At 44.2% G+C, this 20526-nt stretch overlaps 1 protein-coding gene across 3 annotated transcripts; it reads left to right on the top strand.

Moving 5' to 3' along the window:
- The first annotated feature begins 684 nt into the window (after positions 1-684).
- LOC311109129 (YTH domain-containing family protein 3-like) lies at positions 685-19802 on the top strand. Of its 3 annotated transcripts, XM_084151943.1 has the most exons (6): positions 685-793; positions 1303-1327; positions 1737-1816; positions 3143-4906; positions 18515-18637; positions 19766-19802. In XM_084151943.1, the coding sequence occupies exons 1-5, from the start codon at positions 770-772 to the stop codon at positions 18533-18535; spliced, it is 1914 nt and encodes a 637-aa protein (XP_084008069.1). In that variant the 5' UTR covers positions 685-769; the 3' UTR covers positions 18536-18637; positions 19766-19802. The 3 variants fall into 3 exon arrangements, with proteins under 3 accessions (XP_084008069.1, XP_084008068.1, XP_084008070.1); XM_084151942.1 differs by lacking the exons at positions 18515-18637; positions 19766-19802 and adding an exon at positions 10235-11608; XM_084151944.1 differs by lacking the exons at positions 1303-1327; positions 18515-18637; positions 19766-19802 and adding an exon at positions 10235-11608 and having other exon boundaries at positions 742-793.
- Positions 19803-20526: the final 724 nt, after the last annotated feature.

The raw sequence follows: 20526 nt of genomic DNA, 5'->3' as shown, positions 1-20526 counted from the left end.
AACCCTGGCGTTGCAAGCGCCACGCTCTACCAACTGAGCTACACGGGACTACAACTTATAAATCAGGAAAATTACATCTACATTCAAGGATGCCATTCAAGTCCATAAGGAGACCTGTATGTGCTGGTAGGCAAATGATTAAATGAAGCCTTTCATTAATGTTATATGCAATAAATAGGTCCCATGACAGTGATCTTTAGCCAAGGCATAGCTCTGAAGAGAGACATATTCTGATGATATTGAGCAGACAGAGACAGATCTGCCTGAAGTCACACAGTTTGTCACAACAAAGGGAACACAGAATTTATTTCTACAAGGGAACAAAAGTATGTTGTGTAGACGGTAGAATAAAGATGAAATCTTCTGAGACATGTCATGTGAAATACGACTATGAGTCTGTAACATGACTCAGAACGTCACAGGCGGAAGGTCATGGAGCAATAGAACGGAAGCGAGAGTAATAGCCCAGCCGCCATTGTGGAATAGAGTATATTCCAATCTGGCATTAGGCAGTTTCAGAGTGAGTGAGATATTGTAGCCAAACGTCAATTAGATTGGAAACATTTAGGCTAACATCACTGACAGATACAAAGTCGCAATCCCTGGCGCTCGAGAAAAGATTGTAGCGATCTGACGACTGGAGAAAAACATTGCCTCTACATACACAGAGATTGGATAACCCGAGACGAGCCGAGAAGACATACCGGAGTGCAGAAGCAGGAGAAACCGTGGACAGTCACAAACCGCAATCAGTTTCGGCTCCTGGAGGATGTCTGGAACCACAGTCGATCAGGTGCGTATTTTTGGACAACCCACTGTCGTGACATGTGTCGTTGCAAATGAACTTTGTCAACACTTTTGCCAGCTGCTATCATTCAGTGCGGTGGGCATGCTATATAACACAGGCAAAAGTGTTTGATATATGATAGCTAGCTGCTATGTAGGCCGAACCTTTAAGTAGCGTACCGGCTGCGCAGCGGCGGCAACAAACTCCAGCTTGAGCCGGTTGCTGAATTCTGTACTTGTCTATGCGGCACGTTTACTGGATGTCAGTGTGCGTTTGATAATAATGCAAAGGAAACCTTAGGTCGATAGGCTAGGACTGAATGCGCTTGAAGATTTAGTGATATACAGCCACTGTTATGGAATCATTGCTTGTAATTCAGTAGCCTAGGCCTAGCTCACCTCTCATGATTCCTACCATCACTCTTCTTCCTATCAAACATTTCCCTAATAGGCCTATGCACAATCTGATAAATCTCTCTTTCCTATCACTTTTGCACTCACCCATTCTGATGTCAGAGACCCAAAGGACAAGGAAATAAAGGTATGTTTGTCACCTTATTCTTCTACGATGGCATGGTTGTTGTGGAGTTTGATGACAGCCAAACTAACTGTGATAACCAAAGAGTGTAATTAAATCACTGCTCTGATCACTCTTCAACCATCTTTTGGTGACCTGGTGTCATCAGCCAAAAGTAGGTAAACTAACTAACTAAACCCTATAACCATATTATACACTGCTGTTCTTGTCATATTCTTGGGTGATGTTACCATCTATGTTGTCATACCTCAACTACTTAATGGGAATGTAAGGTGGTTTATAAGTAGTTTATCAACTGTTAATTATTGAGTTGTACATCTGTTAAAACACAATAGTTTAATTTAGCTGAGGGACCTTTATGGTTCTATCACATCTAAAGAATAACCTAAGACATTTTTTTCTCCCTCTCCAGTACAAAACGGATCAATGCATCAGAAGGAAGGAGTAAATGATGAAGACTTTGAACCTTACCTAAGCAGCCAGACAAATCAGGTGTGTGTGAATCCCCATTCTAACCAAGCCTTTAGCCATGCAGCTTGACAATTCATAGCATAGAGAGGATTAGCCTTTTGATCTGTATGAACCCTCAGAATAGTGTCAGATGGCGGTACAGGGTCAGGCTACATATGAGGGTGTATAGCATGGGTACTCAAATACTATTTGAGGAGGTCCGGTCACACAGATTTCCTAAGCATTTATCGGCGTAGTAACAAACCCCCACCTCGCGACCCATGCGAACAAAGAGAGCTTCAAACCACTCTGCCAATAACAGCTAGTTTTCCCCCTTCCCACTCAGACAGTCCTAGCAAAATTCTTGCTTGAGAAAGAGTTTTTTGCTAAATTAGCTATTTTTGCCAATTTTAATGGAAATCTATTACAGTAAGGTACTTAATTGGTACCCAGAATTATTTGAATGTTATTTTTTAAAATTATTATCTCCCGAGTGGCGCAGTGGTCTAAGGCACTGCATCGCAGTGCTAGCTGTGCCACTAGAGATCCTGTTTCGAATCCAGGCTCTGTCGTAGCCGGCCGCGACCGGGAGACCCATGGGGCGGCGCACAATTGGCTCAGCGTCGTCCAGGGTAGGAGAGGGAATGGCCGGCAGGGGATGTAGCTCAGTTGGTAGAGCATGCCGTTTGCAACGCCAGGGTTGTGGGTTCGATAAAATAATGTATGCGCTAACTGTAAGTCGCTCTGGATAAGAGCGTCTGCTAAATGACTAAAATGTAAATGTAAAATGTGTTGACCCTGTTCTGGGTCTGGATACGGACCGCTGTCTGCCTATTGAGGATGGCTGGTGTATAGAGTATTACCTCTGAACAAAGACACTGTATAGTAGGCCTATGTTAATAAGAAGCTATTGATAGATAACTAACACTCATTTTGAAAAGTAAAATAATTTATCTATGAGTGAAATTATTGTTGATTAAAAATACTCTGGGTGGTGTTAATCTTCTGCGTGGGTGACAAGCTTACTTTGTTTTACAGAATTCTATTGAAATGTAGCCAAGAACAAACCCACCATAGGCCACGCCAATTTACTTATGAAATGAATCCATACAAACTCTAACAATTATTACAACAACAACTGACAGATTATTTTAACACTGTTGCTAACTTCACTTCTTGCTAAGGGAAACAGATATTTGATAGAGCTAGTATCCATCATTTCTACTGAAAGCCAGTCTTGCTCCTTTAAAGAAACGCTGATTTTATTTCTTAGTTACGCTTTTGAGCAGAGATGGGCAAGATTAGGTTTGTTTTAGCTACTATCACTAAGGTCATCCATAAACTGACCCCTGTTCTCCCCATCTACAGAATAACAGCTACCCACCAATGTCCGACCCCTACATGCCCAGCTACTATGCTCCCTCCATAGGCTTTCCTTACTCCCTGGGGGAGGCCCCCTGGTCCACCGCGGGGGATCCCCCCATGCCATACCTGACCACCTACGGACAGATGAGCAACGGCAAGCACCACTTTATCCCCGACGGGGTGTTCAGCCAGCCGGGCGCCCTGGGCAACACCCCTCCCTTCCTCAGCCAGCCGGGTGCCCTGGGCAACACCCCTCCCTTCCTCAGCCAGCCGGGCGCCCTGGGCAACACCCCTCCCTTCCTCAGCCAGCACGGCTTCAACTTCTTCCCTGGAAACGCAGACTATTCCACCTGGGGCACCAGTGTCTCTCAGGGCCAGTCCACACAGAGCAACGCCTATAGTAATAGTTATGGTTACACACCTAGTTCCCTGGGGAGGGCTATAACTGACGGACAGGCGGGCTTCAGCAGTGACACCCAGCTCAGTAAGGTCCCGGTGCTGAGCAGCATCGAGCAGGGCATGACTGGGTTAAAACTGGGCACGGACATGGGCGCTGCCGTCACCAAGACTGTCGGCTCACCCCTCGGGGGCACGTTGGGCATGAGTAGTATGGCGGCAAATAACATGCCTCCATTGGTTAGTTCCTCTGCCCCCAAACCCACTTCCTGGGCGGCCATCGCCAGGAAGCCGGCCAAGCCCCAGCCCAAGGTCAAGCCCAAAGCCAACATGGGGATGGGGACCCCTGCCATTCCCCCACCACCCATCAAGCACAACATGAACATTGGCACCTGGGACGATAAGGGCTCCCTCAACAAGCCCCCCTTAGCTCAGGCCATGATGCCCCCTCAGACCATGGTGCAGCAGACCCTGATGGGCCAGCCCCTGCTACAGAGCCCTCTGCCCCACCAACACCAGCACCAGCACCAGCAGCACCACCAACCCTTTCAGCTGCAGTCCCTCCAGTCTCCCCAACACCCCCAGCAGATGCCCCCAGGCCCCCCTCACCCCCACCAACACCCCCACCAGAACTTCTCCTCCCAGCCCGGCCCCCCTCAACCCATGCATCAACACCAACACCAACCCCCACCCCAGAACCGCTGGGTGGCACCCCGGAACAGGGGCACCTTCAACCAGGGAGGGGCGGAGGGCTTTGGGATGGGTGTTGGTGGGGTCCCCCTCAGTGCCTCTCCCTGCTCCGGGGAGGTGCACCCCGTGTTGGAGAAACTGCAGGCCCTCAACAACTACAACCCCAAAGACTTTGACTGGAACCTGAAGAACGGCCGCGTGTTCATCATCAAGAGCTACTCTGAGGACGACATCCACCGCTCCATCAAGTACTCCATCTGGTGCAGCACCGAGCACGGCAACAAGCGCCTGGACGGCGCCTACCGTTCGCTGGGGGCCAAGGGGCCCCTCTACCTGTTGTTCAGCGTCAACGGCAGCGGCCACTTCTGCGGCGTGGCTGAGATGCGCTCGCCCGTGGACTACAACGCCTACGCAGGCGTCTGGTCTCAGGACAAGTGGAAGGGCAAGTTTGAGGTGAAGTGGGCGTTTGTGAAGGACGTGCCCAACAGCCAGCTGAGGCACATCAGACTAGAGAACAATGACAACAAGCCCGTCACCAACTCCAGGGACACTCAGGAGGTGCCTCTGGAGAAGGCCAAGCAAGTGCTTAAAATTATCGCCACTTTCAAGCATACCACCTCAATCTTTGATGACTTTGCACATTACGAGAAGCGCCAGGAGGAAGAAGAGGCCCTGCGGAGGGTGAGAGAACCATGCTGCTGATCTACACACACAGCCTTTTTCCTTGTGGGGACCGGCGAAATGTCCCCACTTCTCCAAATGTTCCTTCTTTTACTATCCCTGTAAGGACTTCTGGTCTCCACAAGGATAGTAAAACCAAACGCACACACACAGCCCTATTGTATCAGCTGACAGCAGAGTGTGCATGTGCGTGAGATGGTCACTAGTCACTCAATCACACAGTGTAATACTGGTCAGTGTCTGAACAGTGGTCATCGTCTGGGCTCTCTTAGTTCGTAGGCCTCTAGTTTACTCTCATGTTCCATTTCTACCAGTGTTATTAGTCAAGGTGGTGGGTTCTACCAGTGTTATTAGTCCAAGGTGGTGGGTTCTACCAGTGTTATTAGTCCAAGGTGGTGGGTTCTACCAGTGTTATTAGTCAAGGTGGTGGGTTCTACCAGTGTTATTAGTCCAAGGTGGTGGGTTCTACCAGTGTTATTAGTCCAAGGTGGTGGGTTCTACCAGTGTTATTAGTCCAAGGTGGTGGGTTCTACCAGTGTTATTAGTCCAAGGTGGTGGGTTCTACCAGTGTTATTAGTCCAAGGTGGTGGGTTCTACCAGTGTTATTAGTCCAAGGTGGTGGGTTCTACCAGTGTTATTAGTCCAAGGTGGTGGGTTCTACCAGTGTTATTAGTCCAAGGTGGTGAGGTAGGTTCATGTGTTGAATTAGCAACCCATCCCTCAGGCCTGACCTTCACTACCATCTCTGCATGGGTCCAACCAGGAAACCCTGTCTGATCTGGCAGCCATTTTGTGTGACTGTGTGCTTCTATGAGAGTGATGTTTTGCCCACGGAACTGGAGAGTGGGACACGCAGGGGTATCCTGAAATTGGCCACATTCCTCACATACCTCCTCTCTGACAAAGGCAGAAGTGGCTCTGATCTACCTTTAAACACTAGACCTCTGGCAGAGACAGGCTCCTCTTGCTTCATTAGCTGTTCTCTACGTCAGCCCCAGCTCCACTCTGTGTGCCTAATATGTTTCACTGGGTTTCTACGGGTTCTGTTTTAATATGGTTCAATGGTTTATATTTCAGGGTTATTCCGCAATTACATTATTCTCTGGTTCTTACTTGCGCAAGCAGACACACTTTGAGCAATAATATACATACAACATATTGAATGCAGAAAACTGAGAGACTCTCAAAGGGTGTCTCGGGGAGTTGGAATATGCAGAAAACACATTTCTAATTCACACACGAGTATAATACACACTTGTACATGAGTGAAACAGGACAAATACAAGCCCCCACCTTATTATTATTATTATAGGATGGACCAGCTAGGAAATCTAGGAAACATATCAAAACCTTTTATCTTAAGCCAACACTGCACACATTCCTAAGTAAAAATACATATGCTAATCTTATAATGTTAAAGGCCCAGTGCAGTCAAAAAATGTGATTTTCCTGTGTTTTATGTATATTTCTACACTGAGGTTGGAATTCTACTGTGAAATTGTGAAAATTATGTTAATGCCCTTTTATTGTAAGAGCTGTTTGAAAAGACCGCCTTTAATGTCAGCCTGTTCTGGTGGGATGGAGTTTTGGCCTGCCTGATGACATCACCAGGTGTTAAATTAGTTAATAGACCTATAAGAAAGCGTTCCAAACCTCTCTTTCAATAACAGCTTGTTTTAATTTTTTCCCTCCCCACTCAGACCACTCCCAGACAGTCCTTGCTAAGAAGCTATTTTTGTTTCTATTTGACCATTTTAATTGAAAAGAATCACATTAAGGTACTTCATTGTTACCCAAAAATGATTTGATATTGATGTAAAAATGGCAGGATTGGACCGTTAAGAAACCCCCCACACAACCTGTTCTAATTATTCTTCCTACTCTCTCTCCATTTCCCTCCCTCTTGCTCTCCATCTCCCTCTCTCTCCCCCCTGCTCTCCTTCTCCCTCTCTGTCTCCCTCCCTCTATATTGATGCTGGTGTACTGACTCTTGGTTCCTGACCTTGTTAATATTTACTGGGTAACACTCTCATAAATATTTCAAGTCCATGTTTTCAGAAGCACTGAAAACAACCTGTCAGTAGGAAAGGTGTTTTGACTGTAGCTGAGGTAGTGTTGTGTAGCCTAGCGTGGGGCAGGCTGCTGGTGCTGCTGTTGTAGTCCTGACCCCTCTACATGACAGCCCAGGACCTGACAGAACCCATCCTCCTCCCTCCTTCACCCCCCTCACCCTCCCCAGCCTGACAAGGTTAATTGGCCTCTCTTCTCTCACTGAGGGCTGTCAAGCGGAGCGGTCTGCAGTATGTTGTCCCAGACAGAGGGTTGTATACAGGATTGAGGATATAGACTGATACTGAACAAAAATGAGGTTCTAATCTATGGATTTCACATGAATGGGAAGGGGCATAGCCATGGGTGGGCCTGGGAGGTCATAGGCCCACCCACTTGGGAGCCAGGCCCACCCACTGGGGAGCCAGGCCAACCAATCAGAATGAGTTTTCCCCCACAAAAGGTGAAGAACCTGGAAGTGGAGGTCCTAGGCTGGCGTGGTTACACGTAGTCTGTGGTTGTGAGGCCGGTTGGACGTACTGCCAGATTCTCTAAAATGACGTTGGAGGCGACTTATGGTAGAGAAATGAACATTTGTTTCTTTGGCAACAACTCTAGTGGACATTCCTGCAGTCAGAATGCCAATTGCACGCTCCCTCAAAACTGTGGCGTGTGAAAAAAACGGCACATTTTAGAGTGGCCTTTTATTGTCCCCAGCACAAGGTGCACCTCTGTATTGATCATGCTGTTTAATAAGCTTCTTGATATGCCACACCTGTCAGGTGGATGGATTATCTTGGCAAATGAGAAATGCTGACTAACAGGGATGTAAACAAATTTGTGCACAAAATTTGAGAGAAATAAACTTTTTGTGCGAATGGAACATTTCTGGGATCTTTTATTTCAGCTCATGAAACATGGGACCAACACTTTATATGTTGCGTTTATATTTGTGTTCAGTATAGATCAGTGGATTGGAATATTTGCACAGGTGTGTTTGTCAGGGTCGTGTGTGTGGGATGTGTGTGTCAATGCGGCAATATGGTAGTCAAATACCTTTTGATTCGTCACATGCTTCGTAAAAACAACAGGTGAACAGTGAGATGCTTACTTACGGGCCCTTCCCAACAATGCAGAGAGAAAGAACATAGAGATATAATAGAAAAATAATAACAAATAATACAAGGAATAATAAACCCTTCAGTGGATGAGTCCATTAGGTGAGTGGGTGGATGTGGTAGCCTCAGGTGAGTGGATAAAGGCTGGTCTGTGTGGACACAGACACTGAGGAGGCCTTTGTTTCCCAAGCCACCCAGGCCAGGTCAGGCTTCAGCCCCAGCCCCAGACAGAATATCCCTACCTGGGATAGAGTTACTTTGGAGGCCCAGGTCTCACAGGGGCTTTCCCTTGCTGTGCCCACTGACACTGACAGCTTCCTCCCCTCAAAGGGACCACTGTGTCTACATAAACCCCTGAAGATTGTCCTGTCCATACATTGTTTTGAGTTTTACTGTGTTTTTCTAGCTTGGATAAGCACAAGTTTGTGTTCAAACTTTGCTTGAGAACGAATTTAGGAAGTGATGTGTGAGTATTAGAATACGCTGTGCAGCCAGGCCTGTATTTGTGTATGTCAATAAATGAACGGTTGGGGGAGTAAACTGACAGACCTGCTTTTCTCATGGCTTAATGGAGTCAATAGAGCACAACCATCCAGTCCTCCTTCTGATGTCTCTCTCTCTCTCGCTCTCTCTTGCTCTCTCTCCCTCTTTCTTTCTCTCTCTTCCCCTATCTCTCTTTCTCTCTCTTCCCCTATCTCTCTTTCTCCCCCCCCCCCCCTCTCTTTCTCTCGCTCCTCATCTCTTTCCTCCCTCTCCATCTCTCCCGTCCATGACTTGGGGATTGGAGGGGGAGGAGTGGGCAGAGATGGGGATTGGAGGGGAGGGCAGAGATGGGGATTGGAGGGGAGGGCAGAGATGGAGATTGGAGGGGGAGGAGTGGGCATAGATGTGAATTGGAGGGGGAGGAGTGGGCAGAGATGGGGATTAGAGGGGAGGAGGGGGCAGAGATGGGGATAGGAGGGGGCATACAGTGCATTCGGTAAAGTATTCAGACCCCTTCCCTTTTTCCACATTTTGTTACGTTACAGCCTTATTCTAAAATTGATTAAATAAATGTTTTACCTCATCAATCTACACATAATACCCCATAATGACAAAGGGAAAACAGGTTTTTAGACATTTTTGCAAATGTATAAATAAATAAAAAACAGAAATACCTTTGGTATGAGACTCGAAATTGAGCTCCGGTGCATCCTGTTTCTATTGATCATCCTTGAGATGTTTCTACAACTTCATTGGAGTCCACCTGTGGTAATTTCAATTGATTGGACATGATTTGGAAAGGCACACACCTGTCTATATAAGGTCCCGCAGTTGGCAGTAAATGTCAGAGCAAAAACCATGAGGTCGAAGGAATTGTCCGTAGAGCCCCGAGACAGGATTGTGTCGAGGCACAGATCTGGGGAAGGATACCAAAACATTTCTGCAGCATTGAAGTTCCCAAAGAACACAGTGGTCTCCATCATTCTAAAATGGAAGAGGTTTGGAACCATGACGACTCTTCCTAGAGCTGGCCGCCCGGCCAAACTGAGCAATCGGGGGAGAAGGGCCTTGGTCAGGGAGGTGATCAAGAACCCGATGGTCACTCTGACAGAGCTCCAGAGTTCCTCTGTGGAGATGAGAGAACCTTCCAGAAAACCTATGTTATATTTCAGTATAAAAAAATGCTAAAATTGCTAAACCTGTTTTTGCTTTGTCGTTATGGGGTATTGTGTGTAGATTGATGAGGGGAAAAAAACAATTTAATCAATTTTAGAAAAAGTCAAGGGGTCTGAATACTTTCCAAATGCGCTGTAGATGGGGATTGGAGGGGGCAGAGATGGGGGGGGGGGGGGGGGTGTATTTCAGATGGTGAAAATAGAGGATGAAATAAAGGGGGTTTTGAGTTCCACATGCAAAAACTCAACTTGGTGGTAATCTTCAGTAGACACCACTGTGTGACTTAAACTAATTTTGAAGCGAAGCGCACATTTCTTCTGTTAGCCTACATCCAAGGGCCAAATCCTATCACAGAGCTTTTATCACATGAATGGAGAACAAGCGATTCAGTCAAAAAATACATTTCCCTGAGGATGTTTTGTAACAGTATTCCATGTCCCCCCCCCCCCCCCCCCCCCCCCCCCCTCTCTCTCTCTCTCTCTCTCTCTCTCTCCCTCCCCAGGAGCGGAATAGAAATCAACAGTAACTTTAAAAGAACTCCCTGCTAGAGGTACAACACTAATGACGTAGGACCTTAAATAATTAGCCTAACTACCCGGAAGAAAGGGTTTTGCCATCTTTTCTGCTGAAGACAACAACAAAGACGACGTCTCTCGCGATGTGAACACGACGATGAACTCACCTGTATCAGTTCTCTGGTGCATCGATCTACCCCAGTGTTCCTATTGCTGAAGAAAAATAAGGAACATTACTCACTTTAAACTCTCTCTTTAAGCACTTTCAGTCCTCCTAAAACAGCCTCTACCAATACCGTTTACTCTCTAATAACTCTCTTATATCGCTCATTCTCTCTGGACTTCTGTTTGTAATAACTAACTGACTAACCAGTGTAGTTGGTTTTTCTGAAGATTTTACCAGACTTGTAGTTTTTTTGTTTCGTTTCTTTAATACCTCCAAAATGTTGGGGAAGAAAATTTATGCTCCCCTCCCCCTCGATGAACGTTAGCGCCTTCAGAAGAGATTAAAAGATATAACATGTATAACAAAATATTTTACTTGAATCTGCACTCGGCTTGTGATTGATTGACAGGTGAGAGGAACGACAGGAAACGGCCATAATCATGCCAATCATTAGACGGAACCCCCTTACTCCAGCCCATTTGTTTCTGCATCTGTTTCTGTGTACCAAAATATGAGGTGGAGATGTAGTGAGCTGGGCTGGGTGAACGCCAGTTAATGCACATGTTAGTTTTCTCTCTCGTGATTATTATGTCATTCTGAAGTGCATTTGTCTGAGGAGAAATCTGCTCCGCGGTAACGGTTGCCTTGGTAGCTGTCGGTATCTTGTCTTTTTCTCTCTGACTTTGACGTACTGTACCGTACCTCAGGCCAAAGCTGGGGCCTGTTCAGGAGGCTGCAACGTTACACAACATTCAGATAGAAAATGTGTTGTGTCGAATAGATATGATAATTTGTCATGTAGATTAGAACAGGAAATCGTTTTAGCTTTAAACATTACGTTTCTATCAGCAACATTGTGCAACGTTTCACCTGACTGAACAGGCTCCAGGCTCTCTGTCTCTGAAGAACTCTAACGCTTTTGGGATGACCCTCCTCCCTGGCGTTCCTGGGTCCAGGTAGAAGTTACCGCTAACCACAGATCTGGGACCAGATGCCCTACCCCACATCCTAACCTAAACCATTAGGGGGATGAAAATATATCTGGTCCTGGATCAGTGGTTAGGGGTGACTTCAGCCTACTGCCCATTGCTGCTTGGTTACAGAGAGGTTTCCCAAAAGCTGAACATCACCAAGGAAGTGAGCGTTTTCTCCTCAAGGTGACTCACTAGTGAAAAATAAACATTACCCATGTTTAGCAAAACAAATGCTTCTGAGTTTTAACTTCTTGGGGACTGTTGTGTGTATGTGGTTGTATCGTTGTGTGAGCATTAACCCCGTCATCCATTATTTTTTGTTTCTGCACTTGGATGATCCTAATATTACAGATGTTTAACTGACACCAAGATAAAATGTCCACCATTGACACATCACAGGCTGTGCCCCAACACTCTAGCATAGCTTCCTCCACACTTCTCCATCATGACTGATACTGTAGGGCAGGGATCATCAGCTAGATTCAGCCGAGGGACATTTTTAGTTGAGCAGATAGTTGGTGGGCTGGAACATAATTACAAATAATATGTAGACCGCAAATTGACCGCAAGAAGCCCAAACAGATAATATTTGACTTAAACATAATTTCAAACCTTGCTTACAGTGGGGGGAAAAAGTATTTAGTCAGCCACCAATTGTGCAAGTTCTCCCACTTAAAAAGATGAGAGAGGCCTGTAATTTTCATCATAGGTACACGTCAACTATGACAGACAAATTGAGATTTTTTTTCTCCAGAAAATCACATTGTAGGATTTTTAATGAATTTATTTGCAAATTATGGTGGGAAATAAGTATTTGGTCACCTACAAACAAGCAAGATTTCTGGCTCTCACAGACCTGAAACTTCTTCTTTAAGAGGCTCCTCTGTCCTCCACTCGTTACCTGTATTAATGGCACCTGTTTGAACTTGTTATCAGTATAAAAGACACCTGTCCACAACCTCAAACAGTCACACTCCAAACTCCACTATGGCCAAGACCAAAGAGCTGTCAAAGGACACCAGAAACAAAATTGTAGACCTGCACCAGGCTGGGAAGACTGAATCTGCAATAGGTAAGCAGCTTGGTTTGAAGAAATCAACTGTGGGAGCAATTATTAGGAAATGGAAGACATACAAGACCACTGATAATCTCCCTTGATCTGGGGCTCCACGCAAGATCTCACCCCATGGGGTCAAAATGATCACAAGAACGGTGAGCAAAAATCCCAGAACCACACGGGGGGACCTAGTGAATTACCTGCAGAGAGCTGGGACCAAAGTAACAAAGCCTACCATCAGTCACACACTACGCCGCCAGGGACTCAAATCCTGCAGTGCCAGACGTGTCCCCCTGCTTAAGCCAGTACATGTCCAGGCCCGTCTGAAGTTTGCTAGAGTGCATTTGGATGATCCAGAAGAGGATTGGGAGAATGTCATATGGTCAGATTAAACCAAAATATAACTTTTTGGTAAAAACTCAACTCGCCGTGTTTGGAGGACAAAGAATGCTGAGTTGCATCCAAAGAACACCATACCTACTGTGAAGCATGGGGGTGGAAACATCATGCTTTGGGGCTGTTTTTCTGCAAAGGGACCAGGACGACTGATCCGTGTAAAGGAAAGAATGAATGGGGCCATGTATCGTGAAATTTTGAGTGAAAACCTTCCATCAGCAAGGGCATTGAAGATGAAACGTGGCTGGGTCTTTCAGCATGACAATGATCCCAAACACACCGCCCGGGCAACGAAGGAGTGGCTTCGTAAGAAGCATTTCAAGGTCCTGGAGTGGCCTAGCCAGTCTCCAGATCTCAACCCCATAGAACATCTTTGGAGGGAGTTGAAAGTCTGTGTTGCCCAGCGACAGCCCCAAAACATCACTGCTCTAGAGGAGATCTGCATGGAGGAATGGGCCAAAATACCAGCAACAGTGTGTGAAAACCTTGTGAAGACTTACAGAAAACTTTGACCTGTGTCATTGCCAACAAAGGGTATATAACAAAGTATTGAGAAACTTTTGTTATTGACCAAATACTTATTTTCCACCATAATTTGCAAATAAATTCATAAAAAATCCTACAATGTGATTTTCTGGATTTTTTTTTCTCATTTTGTCTGTCATAGTTGACGTGTACCTATGATGAAAATTACAGGCCTCTCTCATCTTTTTAAGTGGGAGAACTTGCAAAAATTGGTGGCTGACTAAATACTTTTTTCCCCACTGTATGTGTGGGAAATTTGGAAACAGATTTCCAAAATGAAAATGAATTGGTGCTGATTTCCTGGTGCTTTAAGTCTTTTATGTCCAACAATGAAAATAATGTATATAATATATGTATGTTTATATATATATATATATATATATATATATATATATGTACAGTACCAGTCAAAAGTTTGGACACACCTACTCATTCAATGGCTTTTCTTAATTTTTACTATTTTCTACATCGTAGAATGATAGTGAAGACATCTTAACTATGAAATAACACATATACAGTGGGGAGAACAAGTATTTGATACACTGCCGATTTTACAGGTTTTCCTACTTACAAAGCATCCAGAAAATCACATTGTATGATTTTTAAGTAATTCATTTGCATTTTATTGCATGACATAAGTATTTGATTACCTACCAACCAGTAAGAATTCCCGCTCTCACAGACCTGTTAGTTTTTCTTTAAGAAGCCCTCCTGTTCTCCACTCATTACCTGTATTAACTGCACCTGTTTGAACTCGTTACCTGTATAAAAGACACCTGTCCACACACTCAATCAAACAGACTCCAACCTCTCCACAATGGCCAAGACCAGAGAGATGTGTAAGGACATCAGGGATAATATTGTAGACCTGCACAAGGCTGGGATGGGCTACAGGACAATAGGCAAGCAGCTTGGTGAGAAGGCAACAACTGTTGGCGCAATTATTAGAAAATGGAAGAAGTTCAAGATGACGGTCAATCACCCTCGGTCTGGGGCTCCATGCAAGATCTCACCTCGTGGGGCATCAATGATCATGAGGAAGGTGAGGGATCAGTCCAGAACTACACGGCAGGACCTGGTCAATGACCTGAAGAGAGCTGGGACCACAGTCTCAAAGAAAACCATTAGTAACACACGCTCAAGCCAGCGCATGTCCAGGCCCGTCTGAAGTTTGCCAATGACCATCTGGATGATCCAGAGGAGGAATGGGAGAAGGTCATGTGGTCTGATGAGACAAAAATATAGCTTTTTGGTCTAAACTCCACTCGCCGTGTTTGGAGGAAGAAGAAGGATGAGTACAACCCCAAGAACACCATCCCAACCGTGAAGCATGGAGGTGGAAACATCATTCTTTGGGGATGCTTTTCTGCAAAGGGGACAGGACGACTGCACCGTATTGAGGGGAGGATGGATGGGGCCATGTATCGCGAGATCTTGGCCAACAACCTCCTTCCCTCAGTAAGAGCATTGAAGATGGGTCTTCCAGCATGGCAACGACCCGAATCACACAGCCAGGGCAACTAAGGAGTGGCTCCGTAAGAAGCATCTCAAGGTCCTGGAGTGGCCTAGCCAGTCTCCAGACCTGAACCCAATAGAAAATATTTGGAGGGAGCTGAAAGTCCGTATTGCCCAGCGACAGCCCCAAAACCTGAAGGATTTGGAGAAGGTCTGTATGGAGGAGTGGGCCAAAATCCCTGCTGCAATGTGTGCAAACCTGGTCAAGACCTACAGGAAACGTATGATCTCTGTAATTGCAAACAAAGGTTTCTGTACCAAATATTAAGTTCTGATTTTCTGATGTATCAAATACTTATGTCATGCAATAAAATGCAAATTAATTACTTAAAAATCATGCAATGTGATTTTCTGGATTTTTGTTTTAGATTCCGTCTCTCACAGTTAAAGTGTACCTATGATAAAAATTACAGACCTCTACATGCTTTGTAAGTAGGAAAACCTTCAAAATCTGCAGTGTATCAAATACTTGTTCTCCCCACTGTAGAATCATGTAGTAACCAAAAAAGTGTTCAACAAATCAAAATATATTTTATATTTGAGATTCTTCAAATAGCCACCCTTTGCCTCGATGACAGCTTTGCACACTTGGCATTCTCTCACCCAGCTTCACCTGGAATGCTTTTCCAACTGTCTTGAAGGAGTTCCCACATATGCTGAGCACTTGTTGGCTGCTTTTCCTTCACTGCGGTCCGACTCATCCCAAACCATCTCAATTTGGTTGAGGTCGGGGGATTGTGGAGGCCAGGTCATCTGATGCAGCACTCCATCACTCTCCTTCTTGGTAAAATAGCCCTGACACAGCCTGGAGGTGTGTTGGGTCATTGTCCTGTTGAAAAACAAATGATAGTCCCACTAAGCCCAAACCAGATGGGATGACATATCGCTGCAGAATGCTGTGGTAGCCATGCTGGATAAATGTGCCTTGAATTCGAAATAAATCACGGACAGCGTCACCAGCATGGCACCCCCACACCATAACACCTCCTCCTCCATGCTTTACGGTGGGAAATACACATGCAGAGATCAACCGTTCACCCACACCGCGTCTCACAAAGACACAGCGGTTGGAACTAAAAATCTCCAATTTGGACTCCAGACCAAATTATACATTTCCACCGGTCTAATGTCCATTTCTCGTGTTTCTTGGCCCAAAGAAGTCTCTTCTTCTCATTGGTGTCCTTTAGTAGTGTTTTCTTTGAAGCAATTCGACCATGAAGGCCTGATTCACGCAGTCTCCTCTGAACAGTTGATGTTGAGATGTGTCTGTTACTTGAACTCTGTGAAGCATTTATTTGGGCTGCAATTTCTGAGGCTGGTAACTCTAATGAACTTATCCTCTGCTGCAGAGATAACTCTGGGTCTTCCATTCCTGTGGCGGTCCTCATGAGAGCCAGTTTCATCATATTGCTTGATGGTTTTTGCGACTGCACTTGAAGACTGACTGACCTTCATGTCTTAAAGTAATGATGGACTGTCGTTTCTCTTTCCTTATTTGAGCTGTTCTTGCCATAATATGGATTTGGTCTTTTACCAAATAGGGCTATCTTCTGTATACCCCACTACCTTGTCACAACACAACTGATTGGCTCAAATGCATTAAGAAGGAAAGAAATTCCACAAATTAACTTTTAAGAAGGCACACCTGAAGAATCTCAAATATAAAATATATTTTGATTTGTTGAACACTTTTTTGGTTACTACATGATTCCATATGTGTTATTTCCTAGTTTTGATGTCTTCACTATTATTATACAATGTAGAAAATAGTAAAAATAAAGAAAATCTCTTGAATGAGTAGGTGTTCTAAAACTTTTGACCAGTAGTGTATATGTATATATATATATATATATATATATATATATATATATATATATATATATATATATATATATATAGTTGCTCAGAATACTTGGGGGGCCAAATAAAACCACCCGCGGGACACCAGTTGGGGAACCCTGCTGTAGGGGAAATGACTTGATGTCTTTATTCACTGTTCCTCAATATGACTTTCATTATATTTCAAAAGCAAGTCCTTGTGGATTAGTATAGACCTGAAGGAAAGGAGACAAGGGAAGGGAAGTATTTTAGACTATCAGGACATACTGTAGCTATGACTACGCTAGACAACACTCCTCCCATCCTGCTTAAAGCCATGATCTGCTCTGTGTGTCTGTCTGACAGACATCTGTAAGCAATAGACTGTAATTAAATACCAAGGCATTTCCTGTTTGTGCTCTATAAAGTCTATTTTCCATAGATCCCCATGTTTTCTGTTGTGTTGAACATTGGGAGGGAGAATGCATGTGTGTATGTAGGTTAATCTTGAGTTCCTGGTATATGACCTACTTTGACAGTTGAATTAACAGTGAGCCATTGAACGTTTCTTCAAAAGGTTTAATTTCCTTGAAACAGCTCCCTTTCTACCCTGTGGTTTGACGTACGGGCCTACCGATGTCTCCCTTAGTTGCTACTCATAATTGCATTCTCTAATACAAAGTGCCACAATAAAAAACCTTAAAGAATTATTTATATTTATAGAAGTAATAAGGAAGTAGTATAATTTATTTCAAACTGCATTACATTGGCCCCATTTTCAGTATCATAAACGCTGATGGACTATGCTATCCATGAGGTACATGCACATTGTGTTTCAGTATATGTCCACCAGATAGCGCCCTTGTATAATTTGCAACTTAACTCCCATGAACTCCTGTGTGTAGGAATACTATGTGTAGTAATGCTGTAGGTTTTATGTCCTGTGATTTATCTCCCTTGGATAAAAGGCACAATAGCACCTTGTTATTCAACGGCTCCTCCAACCCCTCCACAAGCAATTATATAGAGAGTACATCCACTTGTTGTTCAAACTACACCTTTGTCTGAGCAATTAATGCCGGCTCGCCAAGGATGTTCTTTACAGAGAGAGAGAGAGAGAGAGAGAGAGAGCCAAGGATGTTCTTTGCAGAGAGAGAGAGAGAGAGAGAGAGAGAGAGAGAGAGAGAGAGAGAGAGAGAATCCTCTTTGTGTGTGATGAGGAGGGATAAAGAGTTGTAATTATATCGGAGGAGGCTTTTGATTGCGACTCTCCTCTCTGTCCTCTGCCTGTTAATTTGTACATCCATCAGGCTTTCTGCAGACATTCGCTGCATTCATCTGTGAAGGCAGCCAAAGCTGGCCACTCTATTAATAGTACATTAATAGAAAAGCAGAATGCTCACCACAATTACCGGTTTCTAGCTGGACGTGGCAGTGTTGTTGAGATGCACATAGAGCCAAATATGCTAATGATGGTTTGTGTTGTGAGGGTGATTTCCCACCTGGTTCCGTCTGAGGTTGAATTAGCTTGCTACAGCCCTTACACAATAGAGAGCAGGACCTCTGACCTCAACTCTATTAGTTCAGCTAATACCTGATGTTGATGTCCAGGCTTTTGTAATGCAGAGTACCTTATTGTATTTGTGGTGCTTAGGCTGCTAATTTATTAGTGTATATTTGACTCAAATTGATTGTGCTTATTATAGTCTGTTGTGTATGTTGCCAATGAACTCGTTGACATGGATGTGCTTCTTCTGTGGTCAAAATGGCTCTAAAGGGATGCCTTTCACAACCCCAAAATGTCTTCTCTTTTCAGAACAGAAATCCTATGGCGTGATGAGAAGAGATGAGAGGGAAGGAGACTTCTCTCCTGGATTCTGCTGCTTTCTTTGAAGCGTCAGTCACATTGAAGACTCGTCAAGACATGGCTGGGGGCAAGGTTAGGTCACGTCTCCACTCTGCACCGCTGACATTTCTCTCCTCTCTGTTTTGAAGGTTTTCACACTCTCTGCCCTGGCACGTCTCTCTCTCCTACAAGCCCAACCTTGACATGAGGCGTATTGATGACCATGCTCAGTGACATTTAGGGGTCTTAGTGTAACCTGGCATTATTTCAAAGAATGTTGTTGTTTGTCAGTTCTCAGCGGTTGGAATCAGGGGTTCAAAGGGTGCCCAAGGGTGTTGGGCAACCCAATACTGAAGCAGGGACCCCCCCCCCCCCCCCCCACAGTAAGCATTGAAGTATTAACATGGGCACCCCTATGGGACCCCCAATCCCCATAACCATTCATAATATTACCATTGGTCCGGTGCCACTATGTTTAGAACACGAGTGCTCTAAACTCATCCAACCAGGGTTGGAATTAGTAATTATCTTTGACTTGAAAGAATGAGTAATTTCAACCCTGGTTGAATTAATCCATGTAGTTCAATGTCCTATTTTTGGAGCCGTGCTTTGAGTGACACTAATGTGTAGATTCCCTTTCAGTATGTTGACATGCTATCTGTGTTGCCATGGTTATATCATTATCTTTGAATTGAAAGTGGAGCCTAAACCTGTTCTCCAACATAATGATATGATGTAGTTCACAGCACAGAAGATGTCATTGTGCTACACACAATGAGGCACACATTAGAGTCTGACATTTATACTATCACTCTCTTCCAATGTCTCAACATTTACTGCACTGATGATGAAGATGTTGAATGGAAGTGTAATTGAACTGTGAGTAGTGTGTACACTGTAAGTACACTCCACTAGTGGCTCTGTTTGGTTGTTTTGTCTGTGTTTAAATTCAATTATCACACTTTGGCCTCATATTCTATATAAATGCAGATTTGTGAAAATGATTCAAACGTTGACAACAAAAATCGAATTTCCCAAAACATTTATATCTAAGGTGTATTTCTCATAGTCTCCATGGGGAGGCGCCCTAGGTAACAGGACCAGAAAAAGACTCTAGCAGCCTCCCTCTCTCTGCTACTCTGTTTTTAGGACAGGCCACTCTATTAGACACTCCAGTTCTTAATATTTCATTCACAGCTCTTTTCTTTTCTTTTTTTGCAGCATGCAGCCTTGAGTCTAAAAGGCAAGTGAAGACAAACAAATAGAAGAACAGCAACGGAATAACAAATCACAAACATCACAAGACATGAGTCTATATCTGATGCTATTGGAAGTCTATTCTATATCTGATGCTATTGGAAGTCTAGATGGAGTTTTGTGAACTTTTTCCTAAACAGAATCTTTAATCTCTGAATCTATGCTTTCTCTGAGTCTCTGTGTTGAATGTATATTGTTCATCCCGTATTAATTCATTTGTACTCAACAGTCTCACATTTGTCTTGAATAATTTTTTTCTAAAAACTGAAAAGAATAGTATCTCAAATCTTTCAGACAATCTGCATGACTTTCCATAGCCTGTATGAACAATACAAATTATGTGATCTATATTGATATTATTATAGTCTACTTTGATAACCTTCACAGATATACCAACACACTGCCACCACTGGCCTTGACAACATTTACCAGTATGATTCAACAGAAACTTGCCTTGTCATCATAATCAATATGTGTCTCTAGAGAAATGTCTATATGACTGCATCCATTTCACTGTGAGGACCAATGAGAACACTGTAATGTTGCCAGCAAGCCCAACATGACTCTCAGTTCTAATGACAGTTGAGTTCAATTCTCATCCCAGAATCCTTCTCTCCCTACCTATCTGTGACTCAAATGACACCGTATTCCACAATCTCCATGTAGTACACTACAGTAGTTTTACCCAGAGTCCAAAGGTAGGGAATGTGGTGTCATTTGAGACA

This window comes from Coregonus lavaretus, assembly GCF_964263955.1.
Source record: "Coregonus lavaretus genome assembly, chromosome: 34".
In the NCBI taxonomy this organism is placed as follows: Eukaryota; Metazoa; Chordata; class Actinopteri; order Salmoniformes; family Salmonidae; genus Coregonus; species Coregonus lavaretus.
The sequence above is the reverse complement of the archived record's forward strand: the minus strand, read 5'-3'. Positions and strand labels throughout refer to the sequence as shown.

Bases quoted from the DNA above. Each gene is read 5' to 3' on its own strand.
- LOC311109129 (XM_084151942.1), top strand. From the start codon at position 770: ATGTCTGGAACCACAGTCGATCAG. The intron at 794-1,302 runs GTGCGTATTTTT...TTCTGATGTCAG, and splicing joins CTGGAACCACAGTCGATCAG to AGACCCAAAGGACAAGGAAA. The intron at 1,817-3,142 runs GTGTGTGTGAAT...CCCCATCTACAG, and splicing joins TAAGCAGCCAGACAAATCAG to AATAACAGCTACCCACCAAT.